Here is a 19,279-nt window from a genome sequence, read left to right on the forward strand (position 1 = left end):
CTTACACGCGTGGTCAAAGAGTCCAAGACATTGTTCACTGTCTTCTACCTTTTGAAGCCTAGGATTTGCTACGAATCAGCTTCGTGTTTGCTTCATCTTCGCTACGACTTTCTTGTAGCTAACGTCATGTGTATGTCAACCTGCAAAAACAGCCATGAATAGAAAAACCAACAACCCAGATTAACTAAATGGAACCCCACGAGTTCAAAAATGGTGTCGTTTTGGATTGATACGTGCTGCACATAGGATAATGAAGAACAAACCCCTCCTTGCCCTAAAATGGCGTCTTTCATTCTAGGCGATATAGCTTCGGTTTAATGGTACAAATCTCCTCTATAGGTCACAAAGAACTTAAACAAGCCATTAGATTTCATTAAAATACAACAATATATTAAAAACGAAAAATCAAATATGGAAGAATATGAAGAGCATGATGGATGAGTTCTAGGCTGCATGGGACTTGCTTAGTGCATCAATATTACTCTGTTCTACCTTGGGAATACGACTGAATGATTATTTGGAATCGATAATGGCTGGAACTCGGGATATGAAATTGCACCTTTTCTTGAAAAAAAATTGGAAGTTTGAGTAGGGTTATGAGGCTCCAAAATTCGTCCCCTTGTTATATGAATGATCCAAGTATATATAGGAGAGCCTATTAGGTCAAATAGAATGGAAAGAATCAATTGTTTTGATTTGAATAAAATATGACATGATTTTGTACCAATTCTTTCTATTTTAGGTCCATTTCTATTTCATGCATGTTTCTCTTTTAATATGGACCATTGGATGATGATTTTGATCGGATCAAATATTTGGAGAATTGATTCATAAAAAATATCTCAATAAAACTTGATTTTATTTGATTTAATTTGAATTTAAATGAATAAAATCAAATATAAATAAAATAAAATCATGAAATAATTTTTATATGACCAATGGACTCCTCTTGGGCTTAATATCACGTGGGAAGTTCAAACATTGAGGCCCATTTGAAGAAAAATCAAGATTACTCAATGTTGGCTTCATGCACTTTTCTCCAAAATTGCTCAACTTCGACCTTGCGTATCTCTCAATTTTAACCCTATGAAGGTGTTCTTGACCATTTTAGAAATATCAAGATGTCCTTTAAAACATCCTTTTGGTTTCATCTCAATTGATTTTACCATGTTCATGTACCATTCTTTGAGAAAAAAATGACTTTTTGTTGTCTTTCAAAAGGACCTATAATGTTGACTTATATCTCTTATGCGAAAGCATTTCTTGACCTTTGGTCCAACATCAAAATTGTAGAGAATTTAATTTCCTTGAGAATGAGCTTTGGTTGGGGAATTTCTGATAAAGTATGAAAGAGATATGATCAGTCAAAGTTAGGTTGACTTTTAGGTTAAAACCCTAAATTAGAAACTTGGAGTTTTGTGGACTTCTGATCTTTTCTTGATGTATCATGATCAACCCTTGATCAAATGATGAATTTTACTTCAAGATGTTGATGTTGACCAAAAATCAGGAGTTTTGACTGTAATTTGACCATGGTTGACTTTTAGGTCCAATTGGTCGACTGTTGACCATTTGAGCTGTTGATTGAGCAATCTTAGGAATCAGAGCTTGAAACCTGAGGTAAGGATCCTTTGTATCATATGAGAGGCCATGGGGTCCATTTGAGGTATCATAACCTGAGTCTCCTTTGAGAAAAGAAAAACCCTAGTTCAGAGGCACTTGTTTAGGAGATAGGTAGCTTTGCGCAATTGGAGATCTTTGAGCATTTGAAAGTCAGATGGACTGAAATATGATGAGAAAATTTTGGGGTATGACAATTTGACATGATGTAGAGAGATAAATCGTTCCACAACTTTCCCTTTGTCGTTCAAGAACCTAGAAATATAAATAAAGATTCAAATGTATTCATCTAAATTTGAATGAAATTTACAATTTTAAGTTAATAATTGTAGTAGTTTCAATAACAAAATCATTGTACTAACCTCAACATCACCGCCATTTGTTCTTTGACAGATATATCACGTGACTCATCAATAAGCACAGAGAATTGTCTATCACCAAGATCTTCCATAATCACTTTGGTAACTTCATGTGCACAACACGTTGCAAGCTCCTTTTGAATGTCAACGGAAGTCATTGTGCAATGTTTTGGACCACGATCAAAAGCATCTCTCACTTTTTCATCATTAGATTTTACCCAATCCACCATCTCTCTAAAATTTCCCTTGTTTAGAGAAGTGGAGCTTTCATCATGGCCACAGAAAGCAATGCCTTGTGCTATGAGATATCTAGTACAATCTAAAGAACAAGTCAAACGAATCTTATACAATTCTTTTGATTCCCTAATTGCTCTAGCAAAGATACTTGTCACACTTTGTCTTTGATTAATATAATCGTCATAGTGCTTCATACATGAGTTGTGCTTACAATTATGACTTCCAATGTGATCTTTAAAGCCTTTAGATGCATGCTTCCAATCTTTAAATCTGTCTTTGTTGAAGACTTCATAACCAAAGTGTTCGGCCCTCCCGGGCGGCTTAAAGAGAAAGCAATAGAAACAATAATTTGCATCCTTCGACTCACTGTATTCAATCCATGTATAATTCTTAAACCATGATTTACAAAATGCTCTTGAAGACTTCCCAAATTGAGTACGAGGAAATCTTGCTAAATCTGGTTGCGTTGGACCCTTCAATATATATGCCCTCCTCACTTGGTCTTGAATATTCAGAGCATACTCATGAATTTGTTTCTTACATCCTGGATCACGCACAATCTCATTTGGATTAAACTCATTGACCACATTAAGGGGTGTTTCTTCTACTTCGTCTTCCGGTTGCTTAACATTCACTTTCTCAATACTTGTTCTAGGAACCAAAAACCTCCTCATCTCTGAAATTTAATGATTCAATGAAAACAACTTTTAAATAAACAATTTGTAACACACAAATTGACAAGACCAAATAATTAAATAAAATAAATAAATTGTAATAACAAAGTTATTTTATTTAATTATTATAGTATTTTTGGACTAATTCTTCGTGTTAGTAATATTTTGACAAAGCATTATATTTTGATTGCAGACATCATCATTCATCAACAAATGCAATGTGATAATCTCCTATAAAAACTAACTTATATAATATATAATATAATATAATAATAATAATAATAATAATAATAATAATAATAATAATAATAATAATAATATGTTGTTATAATAAAAAGAAAAGTTAAGAGAAGTAAAGTAAGTACTACCTGCTATGCAAAAAGTACTGCCTGCCATGGATTGGAGACGAACGTCACGGACGGGTGAGAGAGAGAATGAACTGTCGAAAGAGGAGTAGGTCTACAGTGCGTGAGTGGCAGATTAATTTTTCTTTTAATTTTTATTATAAGTCATAAATAATTAATTGGGTTGGGCCTGGACCATTGGGTATTCATCTGTTTTAATTTTCACACCCTTATTTTTACTAATTTTGCCCCTAATTTCGTTTAATAATCGGTTATTAAATTAGGGGAAATACAAAGAAATTAGGGATTGAGCTCGGGCACGTGCCCGGACTCGCTGGGCTATAGAACCGCCCCTGCTCCAAGCTCAAACTTAATTAGGGTTTATAGTTTGTAATTTAGTATACAAGTTAGCGGTATATAAATAGACATCATGTAATTAAGTTTTTATCAAATCAATAATATCAATCTCTCTCTCTCTCTCCATTAAAGTGTCTCACGCACTAACAAATTGGTATCTAGAGTTTCGGTTAGGTTCTTAATCGTGTTTTCAGGAGTCACATATCGATGATCGTGTTTCTGAGATCGTGGGTTGTTAATCAATCGCTGGAAAGATGAATGGTACTAATGACATTCCGTATTCTCTTTCAATTCTTGGCAGTGAAAATTAGAACCGATAGAGCAATCAGATGAAGTCCTTGTTCAGTTTTTATGAAACCCTTGAAGTGGTCAAAAACGGCATTCCTAAGCTTGCTTAGGATGCAACCGGCGTGGAGAAAACTGCACACAAGGAGGCTGTTTATAGTGATTTATGGTAACACAACCGCTAGTCTTCTGAATTATTAAATATATTATGGTTACTCACAAGATCGACTAGATTAATCCTAGAACATGTGTCTAAAAGTTTATAGTCTTTATGGTTGAGTTCATATTGTAAAGGTATACTTCGAATGTGTAACAGACTTAAAGGCGGCGTAAATTGTAAGAACAGAATCTGAGTAAAAGACTTTAAAAGATTTTGATTGTAATGATAAAGGACAAAATAAAGGACGAAATAAAGGACAGGATTCAAAAGAAAAAAAGAAAAGTATATGTAAATGACGTAAATTTATAAAACTGAGAATGAATGTAAAAATGCAATTGGTGTTACACGTACATTCTCAATGAAACTCTTTCTCTTTTGCTTGACACTTGAGTGATTTTATGAGTAATTTCTACAAAATGAACACACTTGAATCCTACCACTAAGATCCTTATTTATACTAATTCGACCCTAACGGTCTTACGCTAATAGAACGCCACGTTGTCTCCTTGCATGTGTCTCGATTGTCTGATGTTTCCACGTGTCTTTCCAATCAAATCTAATATTTTGAAATTCAAAACATTTCCGCTCGAAGCTTTAAAATGTGAAACAACGTGACTTTTCCAACACATATTTCTCATAAATATCTCGAAATATTCTAAGTCTTTTCAATTTTTCGCTTTCGAGGATATTATAACTTTCATCTTGCTTCGACTTAGGAGAGACTTTAATCTTTTAAATAAACTTTAAAATGGCCTTATAAATCCATCCCTTTTCGAACTACACAGCTCCTTTTTAAAACATTTAACTGTCGAAATCCTCAGCTAATAGAGGCAAAGAAGAAAGATTGCAAGGTTGCGCATTGCATTAAATCGGTGGTAGATTCAGCGAATTTCGACATGATCTCTCATGATGAATCGGTGAAGGAAGCATGGGATGTTCTTGTCAAGTACTATGAAGGAGGTGAGAAAATCAAAGTCATCAAATTGCAGACTTTGCGATGATAGTATGAATTGCTGCAGATGAGAGAAGATGGCAGGATAAGTGTCGAAGGTGCAAAATCTCATCCATCTCATGAAGGGTTGGGGTGAAAACTTAACTGATAAGATTATATTTGATAAGGTAATATGTAAGTTGACCTCTCCGTGATTTTTAAGAATCAAACAATCTTAAAACCCTAAAACTTGAATATTTGGTTGGTGCGTTGGAGGTGCATGGGATTAGGATTTTTGAAAGAAAATGGGTTCAAGATTCGATACAAGCACTGCAGGCTCGGGCATGGAAGAAGCATGGTGGTTCTAATAAATTCAAATACAAAGGAGACAAGACTCAGAGCAAGAAGTCTTAGTCGAACCCTCAAAATCATAAGGTCGATGATATGGCTTCTGAATCCTCGGAAAGAGGAAAAGGAAACTCATATCAGAAAGACCAAGAAAAGAAAAAAGGTGTGCAGTGGTATAACTATGAAAAGTATGGTCACTTGGCCAAGAATTGTTGGTACAGGAAAGACATGGGAGGGACAAAAGGCGAGGATGAAGGAGAGAACCTTGCACGTCAAGATTCAAATGATTATGATGATTTGGTGCTTGTTGGAGCGGTAAAGCGGAAAGCAACAAAAGATTTGGAAATATTCATCCGGGATTTATCGTGTCCACAGAGATTGGTGAGAAGAACTGCCGTTCGACTATCTCGCGTTCTAAGTTTCATGATTTGGGTGCGGAAAGTAAATGCGGGAAAAGTAAATAAAAGCAAATAAACAATCTCAATAGTCTAAAAGAAAGAGTTATGGAGTTGTATTTCGTTCTACTCGTCTAATACTTAAATCCGAAGATCTATCGCTCGACACTCACAAAACGCATCAACATCACCGGGCATCATTCGAGATGCAACATCGGTGCCCATGTCTGCAACACCGACGAAAGCTCAACCGTACTATTCACATCAGCGATTTCTCCACTAATCAAACAACACGGAGGCATTAGACTCGATACCCATTACGATTGTTAGTCCTAAATCCATGTCTGCAACCCAGAAACTAACAGTTATCATTCCTAATCAAGATCTATGGTGTCCATGTCTGCAACAACACAAATCTAGAGCATTTAAGCAAAAAGATCAAGAACAACAACAATGATGATTTGTAAAGCGAATATAAAAACGATCCCAAGATCCACAAATATACATACAATAAGAGTAGAAATATACATACAACACCCACCATTGGAATGAAACAAAGGGAAGAGAGAAGATGAATCGGAAAGATCTCACCGGTACAATGAAATCGAGACAGATCCACGATCAATCCACATGGTGTAGCATCCAATGATGTTTCCTCAACCTCTAAACTACCAAAAATGGATCAGAGCTCAACTTGTCAAGAAGAGGTGATAAAAAACCTAAAAAATATGTTATTAACTATTTATACAAAACTGAGTTTCGCAGTGGGCGCGACGCGCCCTATTTCAGTGCGACGCGCCCTATATAAATTTACCAAACCGCCCTAGCGCGCGACGCGCCCTAATCCGGCGCGACGCGCCCTAACTTCTGCCAGCTTATGTTCTTCAAACTCAAAGAGGGCGCGACGCGCCCTACAGCGCGCGAAGCGCCCTGCACCAGAACAGCAGAATTATTTCCTCTTGCTCTCGCAGCCGTGTCTTCGACACTTTATTCCTTAAGGCTCCGAAAACGCAAGAATACCTACAAAAATACAACAAAACTATCAAACGGTATAAAAGTATATGAAAATACAAGTATTCGTAAAGTAAACGTAATTACACAAAAACGGGGGATTATTCAAACGGTATTAACAAAAAGCATTGATAAGTGCCACTATTTACATACACAAAATAACTACAATTTGGTACTTAACAACTCTCCCCAACTAGAATCTGTTTGTCCTCAAACAGGGCCAAACACTCAAATCGCAAAAGTAAAAATCCAAAGAATCAAGAATCGACAAGATTTGGAAAAACAAAACAATTGTACGGTTCAAACAAAAACGTACGAACAAAGTAAATACTTACCACTATCCTACAACGACAACATGAAAATGAAACGATTCCTAAGTACAAAAGTCATACAAAATATTCTAAAACAAAACAAGCTCAATCACGAATCACGCCTAGCAAAAACTCATCGGTAGATGAAAAACACCGAAAGGTGAGGACTTTGAACACTCATCCAACAATCTTGCAAACAAAAGACAAAATTATGCGTTCATCTAAAAATAGTATTGAAAATGCAACGGCACGAATCACAAGGGCTTTCAAGGTTGTAATGTGGCTCGGTTAACAAACAAGTGATAAGTCCTAAAGCTAATCGAAACAAAAACTTGCCTAAACCTAAGGGAGTAATTACTTCCACAAAGTTTCAAACAATACAATTTCAATCAAACTTCTTCTTCATCACATGTTTCACACCAAACACAATACTTATTACCACACTCTTATTCATACTCTTTTTGTTATTTTCTTTTTCAAACTTTTTCTCTTTTTTCTTTCTTTTTCTTTTCTTTCTTTTTCACATTTTTTTTTCTTTACTTTTCACAACCTCATAATCAATTAACCAAAAAATAAGTAAAAATTCTCTCCCCAACTTGAATTCAACCAAATTATCAAAGTGTGAATACTCCCTACTTTCTAAGGCAAGGTAAAAATTCAAACCAAAAATCATGGTTGAGGGTTCAAGAAAACAAAGAATCAACATCCATACAAAATGAGAACCAAACACTCATAGACAAGCATTTAGCAAAAACAACATGGACATTGACAAAAAGGCTCAAAAGGGATACTAATGATCACACACTCACAAGGTGAATTGAATATTTGGCTATGGTAGTTGTGCTCAAAATCAAACAAGTGCCTTGATCACTTTCGTGCATTCACAAAATCAATACAAACGAAAGATTAAACATAATAATATCTAGTTAAAACAAGAATTGTCGGTCTCTCGCATATATATACAATGGAAAGCCACCTCACATTTATGGTAAAAAGGGAAACTAATTGTGATTCAAGTCATGAGCAAGTTATGCAAAAAGAATGAATAGTATGAAAATTGTACAAATGAAAAGTCTCATAAACATGCTATGCTATAGAAAGCGATAAACGAGTACCTTGCAACGGACAAATTTGAACAATCATTACCGCACAACCGGCATGTTGAATCAATCAAAATCAAAGAATTACCAAATGCGACTCCACGTAATCGGGCCAAAATTTGAGTCTAAACACAAACAAAAGAATTAAAAATAAATCGATAGAATACTATACTATAAAGCCTTGGTGTAAGTGGGAAAAAGGCTAGACGAGTGACCCGTTAAAAAGAGGTCACTGGCCAAAAGCAACTCGGCGCGCGACGCACCCATGAGCGCGCGACGCGCGCTACACCAGAAAAACCAGACCAGTCTAAAAAGACAGATTTTCCAGTGAGCCACCACTTAACACCTACACAACTCAATTACAGAAAAACAGAAAAATAAAACCGTTGGGGTGCCTCCCAACAAGCGCTCTTTTAACGTCGTTAGCTCGACGCCTTTATTGTTTCGCGAATGGTAAGAAACTTCCTCGCGGTACGCCAATGCTTTCGCCTCAAACGCAACCTAAAGAAAACGTCCTGCCCAAACACTTAACGAACGAAACTTAAAACATAAAACCATCGCAATGCGATTAATCTCAACCAATCCCCGGCAACGGCGCCATTTTGTTGGAGCGGTAAAGCGGCAAGCAACAAAAGATTTGGAAATATTCATCCGGGATTTATCGTGTCCACAGAGATTGGTGAGAAGAACTGCCGTTCGACTATCTCGCGTTCTAAGTTTCATGATTTGGGTGCGGAAAGTAAATGCGGGAAAAGTAAATAAAAGCAAATAAACAATCTCAATAGTCTAAAAGAAAGAGTTATGGAGTTGTATTTCGTTCTACCCGTCTAATACTTAAATCCGAAGATCTATCGCTCGACACTCACAAAACGCATCAACATCACCGGGCATCATTCGAGATGCAACATCGGTGCCCATGTCTGCAACACCGATGAAAGCTCAACCGTACTATTCACATCAGCGATTTCTCCACTAATCAAACAACACGGAGGCATTAAACTCGATACCCATTACGATTGTTAGTCCTAAATCCATGTCTGCAACCCAGAAACTAACAGTTATCATTCCTAATCAAGATCTATGGTGTCCATGTCTGCAACAACACAAATCTAGAGCATTTAAGCAAAAAGATCAAGAACAACAACAATGATGATTTGTAAAGCGAATATAAAAACGATCCCAAGATCCACAAATATACATACAATAAGAGTAGAAATATACATACAACACCCACCATTGGAATGAAACAAAGGGAAGAGAGAAGATGAATCGGAAAGATCTCACCGGTACAATGAAATCGAGACAGATCCACGATCAATCCACATGGTGTAGCATCCAATGATGTTTCCTCAACCTCTAAACTACCAAAAATGGATCAGAGCTCAACTTGTCAAGAAGAGGTGATAAAAAACCTAAAAAATCTGTTATTAACTATTTATACAAAACTGAGTTTCGCAGTGGGCGCGACGCGCCCTATTTCAGTGCGACGCGCCCTATATAAATTTACCAAACCGCCCTAGCGCGCGACGCGCCCTAATCCGGCGCGACGCGCCCTAACTTCTGCCAGCTTATGTTCTTCAAACTCAAAGAGGGCGCGATGCGCCCTACAGCGCGCGAAGCGCCCTGCACCAGAACAGCAGAATTATTTCCTCTTGCTCTCGCAGCCGTGTCTTCGACACTTTATTCCTTAAGGCTCCGAAAACGCAAGAATACCTACAAAAATACAACAAAACTATCAAACGGTATAAAAGTATATGAAAATACAAGTATTCGTAAAGTAAACGTAATTACACAAAAACGGGGGATTATTCAAACGGTATTAACAAAAAGCATTGATAAGTGCCACTATTTACATACACAAAATAACTACAATTTGGCACTTAACAGTGCTCATGGCTGCAGTTGCGGATGAGCATGTCGACTCCAAGATCTAGTTCCTCGACTCAGGCAGCTCAAATCACATGATTGGTCAAAAAGTGTGGTTAGCAGATTTCGACGAGTTAAAGAAGAGCAAGGTCAAACTTGCAAGCAGAAGGTACCAGCGACATATTTATTCAAACGAGCAATGGAGTAGAGGCTATGATCAAAGATGTATTATATATATACCTGGAATGAAGTTCAATAAGCTAAATGTTGTACTACTAGTCGAAAAAGGTTTCTCAGTGGTTATGAAAGATTGAGCCTTGGAACTGTTCGACATTCAGAATAATTTGGTATTGAATTCTCCTCTATCAAAGAATAGGACATTTAAGACCATGATCAGTTTGAATGAGGTAGGATCTTTGAAAATAGTTGTCGACCACAAGAATAGTTGGTTGTCGGCTATCAATACTTTAGGTCGCTCAATCAACTGATCACTCAAGATATGGTAATAGGTATGCCAAGTCTTGTGATACTTGACAATCTCTGTGAAGGTTGCTTAGTAGTGAAGCAATCAAGAAAGTATTTTGTTTCGACTATGCTAATGAAGTCCTCCTGCATACTAGAAGTAGTACATTCAGATGTATGTGGCTCATTTGAGGATCATGCCATTAGTGTAAATAATATTTTGTTTCATTTGTCGATGAGTATAGTCGAAAGCTTTGAATCTGTGTGATCAAGCAAAAGGATAGAGTATTCAAAATCTTTAAGAGATTCAAGATGCTTATCGAAAACCAGAGTGAGAAGAAGATCCAAGTTTTTTGAACAGGTGGAGGTGGAAAATACACATCCAAGATGTTTGAATAATTATGGGCATATGGTATTGATCATTATGTAACTGCTCCTTATATTCATCGACATAATATAATAGAAGAAAGAAGAAATATGACCATGTTGGATATGGAGAGATGCATGCTGAAGTAGAAGAATCTGCCAAAATCCTCTTAGGGTAAAGCAGACACCACTGCTGTCTATATACTCAACATGTGTCCTAAAAAGAAACTGAAGAACAAGGTTCCTGAAGAAGTTTAGAGTGGTAAATGACCATCAGTGAGTCATTTGAAGGTGTTTGGATCTATTTGTTACGAGCATATTCCTGATGCAAGAAGAAGGAAGCTTGATGACAAGAGTGAACCTATAATTCTGGTAGGAAATCATAAAACTGGAGCATACATGTTATTCAATCCAAAATATGAGAAGATCGTTATGAGTCGAGATATTGTGATTGATGAAATTTTTTCTTGGAATTGTAATTTCGTTGATGCAATTAATAAGCCATTTAGGAGCTATGGCTTCGACGAATCACTAAATGAGGTCAAAGTCAAAAAAAGTATCGATATACTAGTCGAAGTCCAAGCAGTTACTGATATTCCCGACACTATCGAAGTCAAAGAGGGAGTGGCTAGCACAAGCCAAAGACCTCAAAGAACTAAAGTTCAGCCAATATGACTTCAAGACTATAAAGTGACTGGTGGTGAAGAAGTTTAATACTTGATATGTTGAGCCGTTTTGAGATTGTAAAGAGTTGGATATTATAATTTTGTTTTAATCATTTTATGAAAGTTAAGTCTTACGAGACCAAAGTTTAAAAGTTGTTATGTTTTACTACTAGTTTTGATATTATTCAACCGCAATGAGTCTAAGTTATTGTGAGCGTGTGATGACAGGTGTTGCATGTTGTTTTTAATTTTTTGCTGCATGTTGCTAAATGATTATGTGTTGTTGAAGGGTTGTCCTTGGTGACACCTTAAATTGTTGTGTAATAATTTATATTTATATATATATATATATATATATATATATATATATATAAGTTTCAGGGTTTAAGGTGCAACATGAATCATGGGTTTCGACTCACGCCTATCGGGCGATTCATTTCAATAGGCCTAACCCAATTTGGTGGGCTACAAGTTCATTATAGGCGGCTACTGCGTCTATGTGTGAGCTCCCCAACACAGATATACTTGATCCTTTGTTAATTTCTCATGGGATCCCCTTCCTAGGACCTGGAGAAATTATCCTAGTCGAACTAGTAAGTTCAAATACAAACATTCTAATCGTATGATATTTACAACATAGAAGATATCTCCATATAGAAGTAGGGGTATCAAGAGCTGGCTACCTTGAAAACCCTATAAAAGAAGCAAAAGTAAGAAGAAGATATTGGCTTTATCTTCAGGGAACTGGATCAATTGCTTATGTACTCAAGCACCAAAGAGAAAGTATTACAATGAACTTAACCAAAAGTCGGATCAACAAAACTCACAAGAAGAATGTTCATAGAAAGCAAAATAAGCTATGTTGTAGATCGCTAATGAAAGAAAAAGGTAAAATGTTGCTTTAGAAGCCTATTATAAGTACCTTATCCATTAAAGATCGTAAGGTTAACTGCGCACTACCAATGACTGAGATTTCTTTAAAAATTGTTCAAAACATTCAAGCACTCTAAAGAAGAGGAAACATCATCACCGACTAGCGTAGATGCACACGCCATTCATTCTCAGCAAAATGTTGCCTATTAACTGAAAGGCATTAAATGTGCATGTTCTCAGTAACAGTGACGTCCCATCTAAATTTTCCACCTCCTTGAACTGAGCAGCCGAGCTAGAACATGTATGGGAAACCCTCGTCCTACAAAGTAGAGACATGGATTGGGGCAACTGTTTTGGGCCATCTGTAAGACCCAATGACAAAGGAAAAGTGGTAAAGCGCGAAGAACGTGTAGACTTCTATTTCTCTTGAAACTAGTAATTCCGCTTACTAAATCAACTCAGCTGATTGTTCAAATCAATGTGATGGCTGACCGCGGTCCACTCTTCACTCCATGCTTTCTGTTGAGAATCGTTCTCACTATTTAAGAGGAAAGACGCTTCATTTCATATATATCCAAATTCACTTTCACACTGACATCACTTTCATTCTCTTAGTGACTTACACGTTGGAGTGTTAACCATGCAAGTCAGTTTTCTCTATATTCTCTATATTGGAAGCTCAAATTATTGTATCGAATACTACTTCATCATTCATCAAATATTCTAGTTTTACCATGAAACACCAAGAAACAAATAACTAGAAGTTTTATTTGTCTTCCCATGACAACAAATAGACAATATCACATAATTTAAAATCGAAAACTTTATCGTGAATAAGAGTTTGTTTGTTTCTATTTTTATAGAAAAGTTTTATTATAGAATTACATAATTTTGTTAAACAAAATTACTCTTTAAATTTATTTTTAAAAAATGAATACAAAATAACTCCACCTACTTTTATAAACAATTTCATAAAAAAACATTTTCTTAAATATAAAGAATTTTTTCTTAAAAAAATATTTCAGCAAAAAGATTTTGAATTGGGGAATTGAAATTAACAAATTAATGTAGCCCGTGACAGATCGAGATGACAAAAATTATTCTTTGTAGTTACTTACTCTATAAGTCAACCATTTATGAACCTACAAATGAAAAGGAAAAATATAAAAATAGATTTTCAAAGTTATCTGTTAGATAATAAAGATGAATTATTGATCTCTTATATATATTTTATATATTTAGTTTTAACTTTAAGGGTAATGCTAACGAGTGCCCCCGGGGCACTGGTTAAGAGATTAAAAAAAGTAACTTAAGCCTTATTTAATAAAATAAAAAGATATATTTTATTTAAAATAAATGTATTCAATGCATTAAAATCATAAATAATTAACTTTTTTAAAGAATATTTTGTGTATTCAATGATGGAATCTAAAATATTTTCTTTATTTAGAATCTTAACCAGTGCCCCGGGGACACTTGTTAGCATGACCCTAACTTTAATAGCTAACCAAAAACTTTAATAGCTAACCAAACATATGAGATTGTAAATATGCACTATTTATACATAGGAGTTCTAGACACATACAATTGGATTGGATTAACTAATACTTAGAATTAATATTATGTTATCTAGGTAAATATACACCAGGTAGGACCAGTGATAATAATTGAATGTATCAAATTACCTATAGTAGTTTTAGAATAGAGAGCATCCACGTGAAAATCCAGGGCTTTCCATTTAGTCAAAAGTCAAACCTAAAGGTCCCACTAAAAGCAAGATAAAACTGCCACAAAATAACAAACAATAATATAACATGAAACACTGATGCATTTTCCATGATAGACATAAACCTAAACTCTTTTGTCTTTCCCCCTCTAATTTTTCCTTGCAACTTGCGTATTAAAAATGTTACATAATTGAAAGCATTAACAGAAGTTAGTTTACAGTGTGAATATGATGATAAGTACTATCATTAATAATTACCTGAAGAAGCAAAACGCGGTGAAAACGTAACCGAAGGAAAGTTTTGAAGAACAAGGATGTGTTTGTGTCAGTGACAAAGAAAGAAAAAGAGAAATAAAACCAAAGGAAACGACAGGGACACGCAATTCGTTGTGTTGTTAGGTTTATGTAACTCTGTGCTTGCCAGCATCCAAACACAAATACTGCACCTCTTGTGACTTACTCATGTCTTTACTCTCCTCTATTTTCATTCCCATGTGAAAAATCAATCTCATTAGTCAAACGTTATCACTTTCTTCACCTTGCCACGTGTAACCCAGCTTGAACCATAAACATAAAATACAAATTGGATTTTGTGCAATTTGCCGCATTCCTCATATATTTTAGCACAACTGAATATATATATATATATATATATATATATATATATATATATATATATATATATATATATATATATATATATATATATATATATATATATATATATATATATATATATATATATATATATATATATATATATATATATATATATATATATATATATATATATATCAGGGCCGGTCCCGACTTTTTAGCGGTCCAGGACAAACAAAAAAATGGACCCCTAACAAAAAAAAAATTTAATCGCCTCCAAATTGAAGAAGTATATCAGAGAAAATATCAAAAATAAGAAGTCTTGATTATTTTTAACAATAAAAGAATTTTAATACAGATAAAAAGTCATATACAAATTATTAAAGAAATCAAAAATTGAAATATGATAAATTGAATTAAGAATGAAAATCTTTAAAGTGCAACTGATAAAAAGTTTATTTCTATGATAAGATAAATGATAAATGAAAGCGCAACTGAAAATGAATTTAATTTCATTATAAAAATTTGATAATAAAAATTTGATAATAAAAGAGTTAATTGTATAACAAATTGATTATAAACATATTATTTTATAATTAAAATTTAATAAATACTCATGGTAAAAAAATTAAAACTATATTAAGAAGTATATCACTGTAACAAAGACTGAATTGTTGTATAAAAACTGTACTTAATTTGGGTAGCCACCATTTATCGAATGGCTAACACTATACTACAACAGATTTGGCACAGCCGCTAGGCTACAATTAAGAAGTTGGTAACTAGTTTCACTAAAAGCTATATATTTTATTATTACAGTATGACATGCCTTTCAAAATTGAGGCCCCATTTTTCTGAGGTCCTGGACTGTGGACCTGCTTGCCCAGGTCCAGGGCCGGCCCTGATATATATATATATATATATATATATATATATATATATATATATATATATATATATATATATATATATATATATATATATATATATATATATATATATATATATATATATATATATGATCAAATGACATAAAGGTGTCAAAGTTTAATTTGACATCAAATTTCAACCGTTAAAAGAATAAATCAAACGGTGATACTAAATGAAATAAAATAATAAAAACTATATATAATCTATTTTTCTTCTAAAAAATTGATTATATATATATATATATATATATATATATATATATATATATATATATATATATATATATATATATATATATATATATATATATATATATATATATATATATATATATATATATATATATATGACCGTTTGATCGAGCATTAATAAGAGTTGAAATTTGGTGTCAAATTAAATTTTGACACTTTAGTGTCATTTTATCATATCCCTAATATATATAATGTTCCAAAATGTCATTCTTGCAATCATTCAAGATGAGTTAGTCATGCATGAGCGCACAACAAAAAAATCAAAACACACAGATTTGAGTCAGATGACACGTCAGATGCTTTAGCATGTGTGGTTTCCTCAGAAAATCAGATTAGTCAGTATCATTTGTATCAATTAGAACTAAATACATTAGAGATCAGCATATATCAGCTTCCTCACATTCATTAGTTAGTAGTTATAAAAACTACTACCCCCTACACGTCATCCATACGATCAATAGTTAGTAGTCATAAAATTTACTACCGCTTACATGTCATTACTCCTCCCTTTTGCCACAATTTGACAGATATTTCTCAGTAATATTGGTCAGTCATCATAGAGGTTAGTATGTTAGCACATACACACATCAAATCAGGAGTACACAAATATCAGCACAAATGTTGAGCAACAGGACAGTCAGAAAACAAACTAGTGTTCATAGCTCAAAAAATTAAGGTTACAAAACCAACAACAAGAAAACATAATCCTTAATACAAGGTCCAAAAGAAGCTACAAGTAGATCATTAGCTGCTAACTAAACCAAATTAACACAAGTCAGACTAGATGTCTGACACATTCTGGTTGACTTCTTCAAGCAAGCTCAATTTTCCTCGTCACAATCAGTCTCATTTTCTTCATCTTATTCATTGGTCAACAACATGATCAAATCATCCTCTTTCAATTTTCTGATGGTGCTTGAGGTGATTGTTGCCTGCAAAGCTTTGGATACTTCCATCAGTTCATGTAGAACATCCTCTTTGGTTGCCTTGGTCTCAGAATAGAAACTTCCACTAGTTGCATGACTTTTGCTTCTAGACACCACAATGTCTTCAACATGTGATCCAACAAAGAGCCTATAGTCCAAGGTTAGAGGACCTGGCTTTTTTGTATTGATTTCACCGGCATGCAATATGTTGGGGTGTTGTTTCAAGGTAATTCTAGTGATTAAACATGGAAAGGCAATGAAAAGTTTCACATAACAAGATTTAACATGTTTCATTATCTGATCAAACACGTGTTTACCAAAGTTCAATTTGGACTTTGTACCAAATTTAAAAATAAGTTTGGCTAAAACACATGTGATACTAGAGCTATGGTTGGTTGGAACTCAATTTGTAACACCTATTCTATTCAACATAGCATATTTCACATTAAGACTAGAGGAAAGCAAGCTCTTCATTGGCTATTTCCAGACTTAATTAGTTGTGATTACTCTAGCAATCTTGTCTAGGGAAGGGACATCATCATATTTAGCAGCCTTGCTTCTTCCTAGATAGACATTGATGACTTCGGGTGAAAATTTCACACAACATCCTCTAACATACACTCTCCAGAATTCCTTACTTCCTTCCTTATTGCATTCACTTTACAAATTAACAATAAATTCCTTGACAAGTTGCTCATATCAAGAACCAATGTCAGTCACAGTTTTCATCAACCCAGCTTCCTTAAGAAAATTCTAGATTATTGGACAGTCAAGAGAATCTTTACTCATCTCCTTTTCAAAAGTCATTATTCTTTGGCACACAAACTTCCACTTTTTTACACTTTCTTTAGAGTAGAAAGACACATTGTCCAGGGGAGCAACATGAATATTTAAAGGGACCATTTTTCCTCTAATCTTCTTTTTGGAAGAGGGCACGGTGTCTCGGAAATCTGCTTCAACGTGTGTTTCTGAGTCACTCGTCACCACAAGTTTCCTCTTAAGATATTTCGTTTCAGTAATATTATCTTCAAATTGTTTCTGAATTCGTTAAGGAGTTCTCTTTTTCATAATTTATGAACTCTTCCTAGAGGCTTGGAGAGATAATTTTATCTTCTTCTTAAAAGACTCAAACACTATAGCTTTTATTGCTCGTGTTGTCCCACTATCAAATTTGTTATCTCTTCAGATATAGATTTGATCTAGGAAGATTTGCATCGTACTTCAAAAAGGTTGTTGTCATTATTTCTGAAAGACAAAATTTTGCTCCTACTGAGTTTTGATGTTCTTATACTATCCCAACAAAGTAGTTTCTGAACTATTCATCAGATACATCATCAGAAGAACAAAGAAATGAAAGTGATCTCTTCCAAGCTTACTGCTTCAAAATCAGAAGTACATCATTTGAAAATAAGAGCAGGAAACTTTCTCATGAAGATTCAGTACAACGGTCTGATCAACAAATCACAAATATCAAGACGTTCAAACTATTCAAAAGTTGTCTTCCATGACATCACATCAAATTTGCAAGCTATAAGGCTAAGGAAGTAAGGTGTTCCTACATCCAACATCTACAATGATATCCGTTGGAAAGTAACCATTAGCTTATGAAGAAAAGACTCGTATATCCTCTCAACGTCTCTTTCCCTGAAGATTATGGACGAAGATCAAGACTTCAAGAGAAGTGTTGCTTGCTCGGTGGTAAGTGAATAGCCAAAGGTGCTGGTTGCCACTGCAAAAGCCAAAAGCTATGGATTGCTACTACAAGAGCCGAAGATACCGCTAGTGCAAATTCCATAAGCTAAAGAGGATGACGGTTGCAAATGCTAAAGCTGTTACAACAATGCGAAGAAGCCGAAACTCAATCATTGAAGAAAAAGAAAAAGAAGAGAAAATATCTACAAGATGCAATTCAATTTTTATCATAAACATATTTGTTGAATCTTGTAAAAGAAAGGAGTTATTACTCATATCTTGCTCAACACTTTTGTGTTGTATTTGTACTTTAAACTTTTGTCTAATCCGCTTTTTGAAGTACTTTTGTAAACACAATTGTTAATAAATTTTTATTGATTGTTCCTTGAGTGACTAGTCTTAGTCTATAAACTTAAGAAGACAATGACTGATGTTTGTAATACGGTGAACTGACTTTAATCGAAATGTCGCGGTTAAGCAAGAGTCGCCACCGACTTTTATTTTATCCAATTGGAAAGGCTAAAAGAACAGAAAAAAAGCCTTTGAAAAGATTTTGAGTTCGGGGGGTAAATTATACAAAGGGAAGGTTTAAAAAGCACCCTTTGCATCCATGGTTATCCATGGGCTCTTAATTGCTTAGCTCACTTTGTTTGAAATGTTTGAAAAGATTTTCGAAGAAGAACTTTAGCTTGTAAATAAGCGTAGTCTTTTTGAATTTGATTTGGAAAAGAGGTGTAAAAAGTAATTTGAATTAGAGCAAGCAATTAATAGCAACTACCCTAAGTTTAGAAAT

At 34.4% G+C, this 19,279-nt stretch overlaps 1 protein-coding gene across 1 annotated transcript; it reads right to left on the bottom strand.

Moving 5' to 3' along the window:
• Positions 1-1,969: 1,969 nt before the first annotated feature.
• On the bottom strand, positions 1,970-2,890 carry LOC131598054 (uncharacterized). Its single transcript, XM_058870699.1, has one exon. It carries the CDS (start codon positions 2,888-2,890, stop codon positions 1,970-1,972), a length of 921 nt encoding a protein of 306 aa, XP_058726682.1.
• Positions 2,891-19,279: the final 16,389 nt, after the last annotated feature.

Source organism: Vicia villosa, linkage group LG4 (assembly GCF_029867415.1).
Source record: "Vicia villosa cultivar HV-30 ecotype Madison, WI linkage group LG4, Vvil1.0, whole genome shotgun sequence".
Taxonomy (NCBI): Eukaryota; Viridiplantae; Streptophyta; class Magnoliopsida; order Fabales; family Fabaceae; genus Vicia; species Vicia villosa.

What these genes read in the sequence shown, in the direction of transcription:
- LOC131598054 (XM_058870699.1), bottom strand. Translation starts at nt 2,890, where the DNA reads ATGAGGAGGTTTTTGGTTCCTAGAACAAGTATTGAGAAAGTGAATGTT.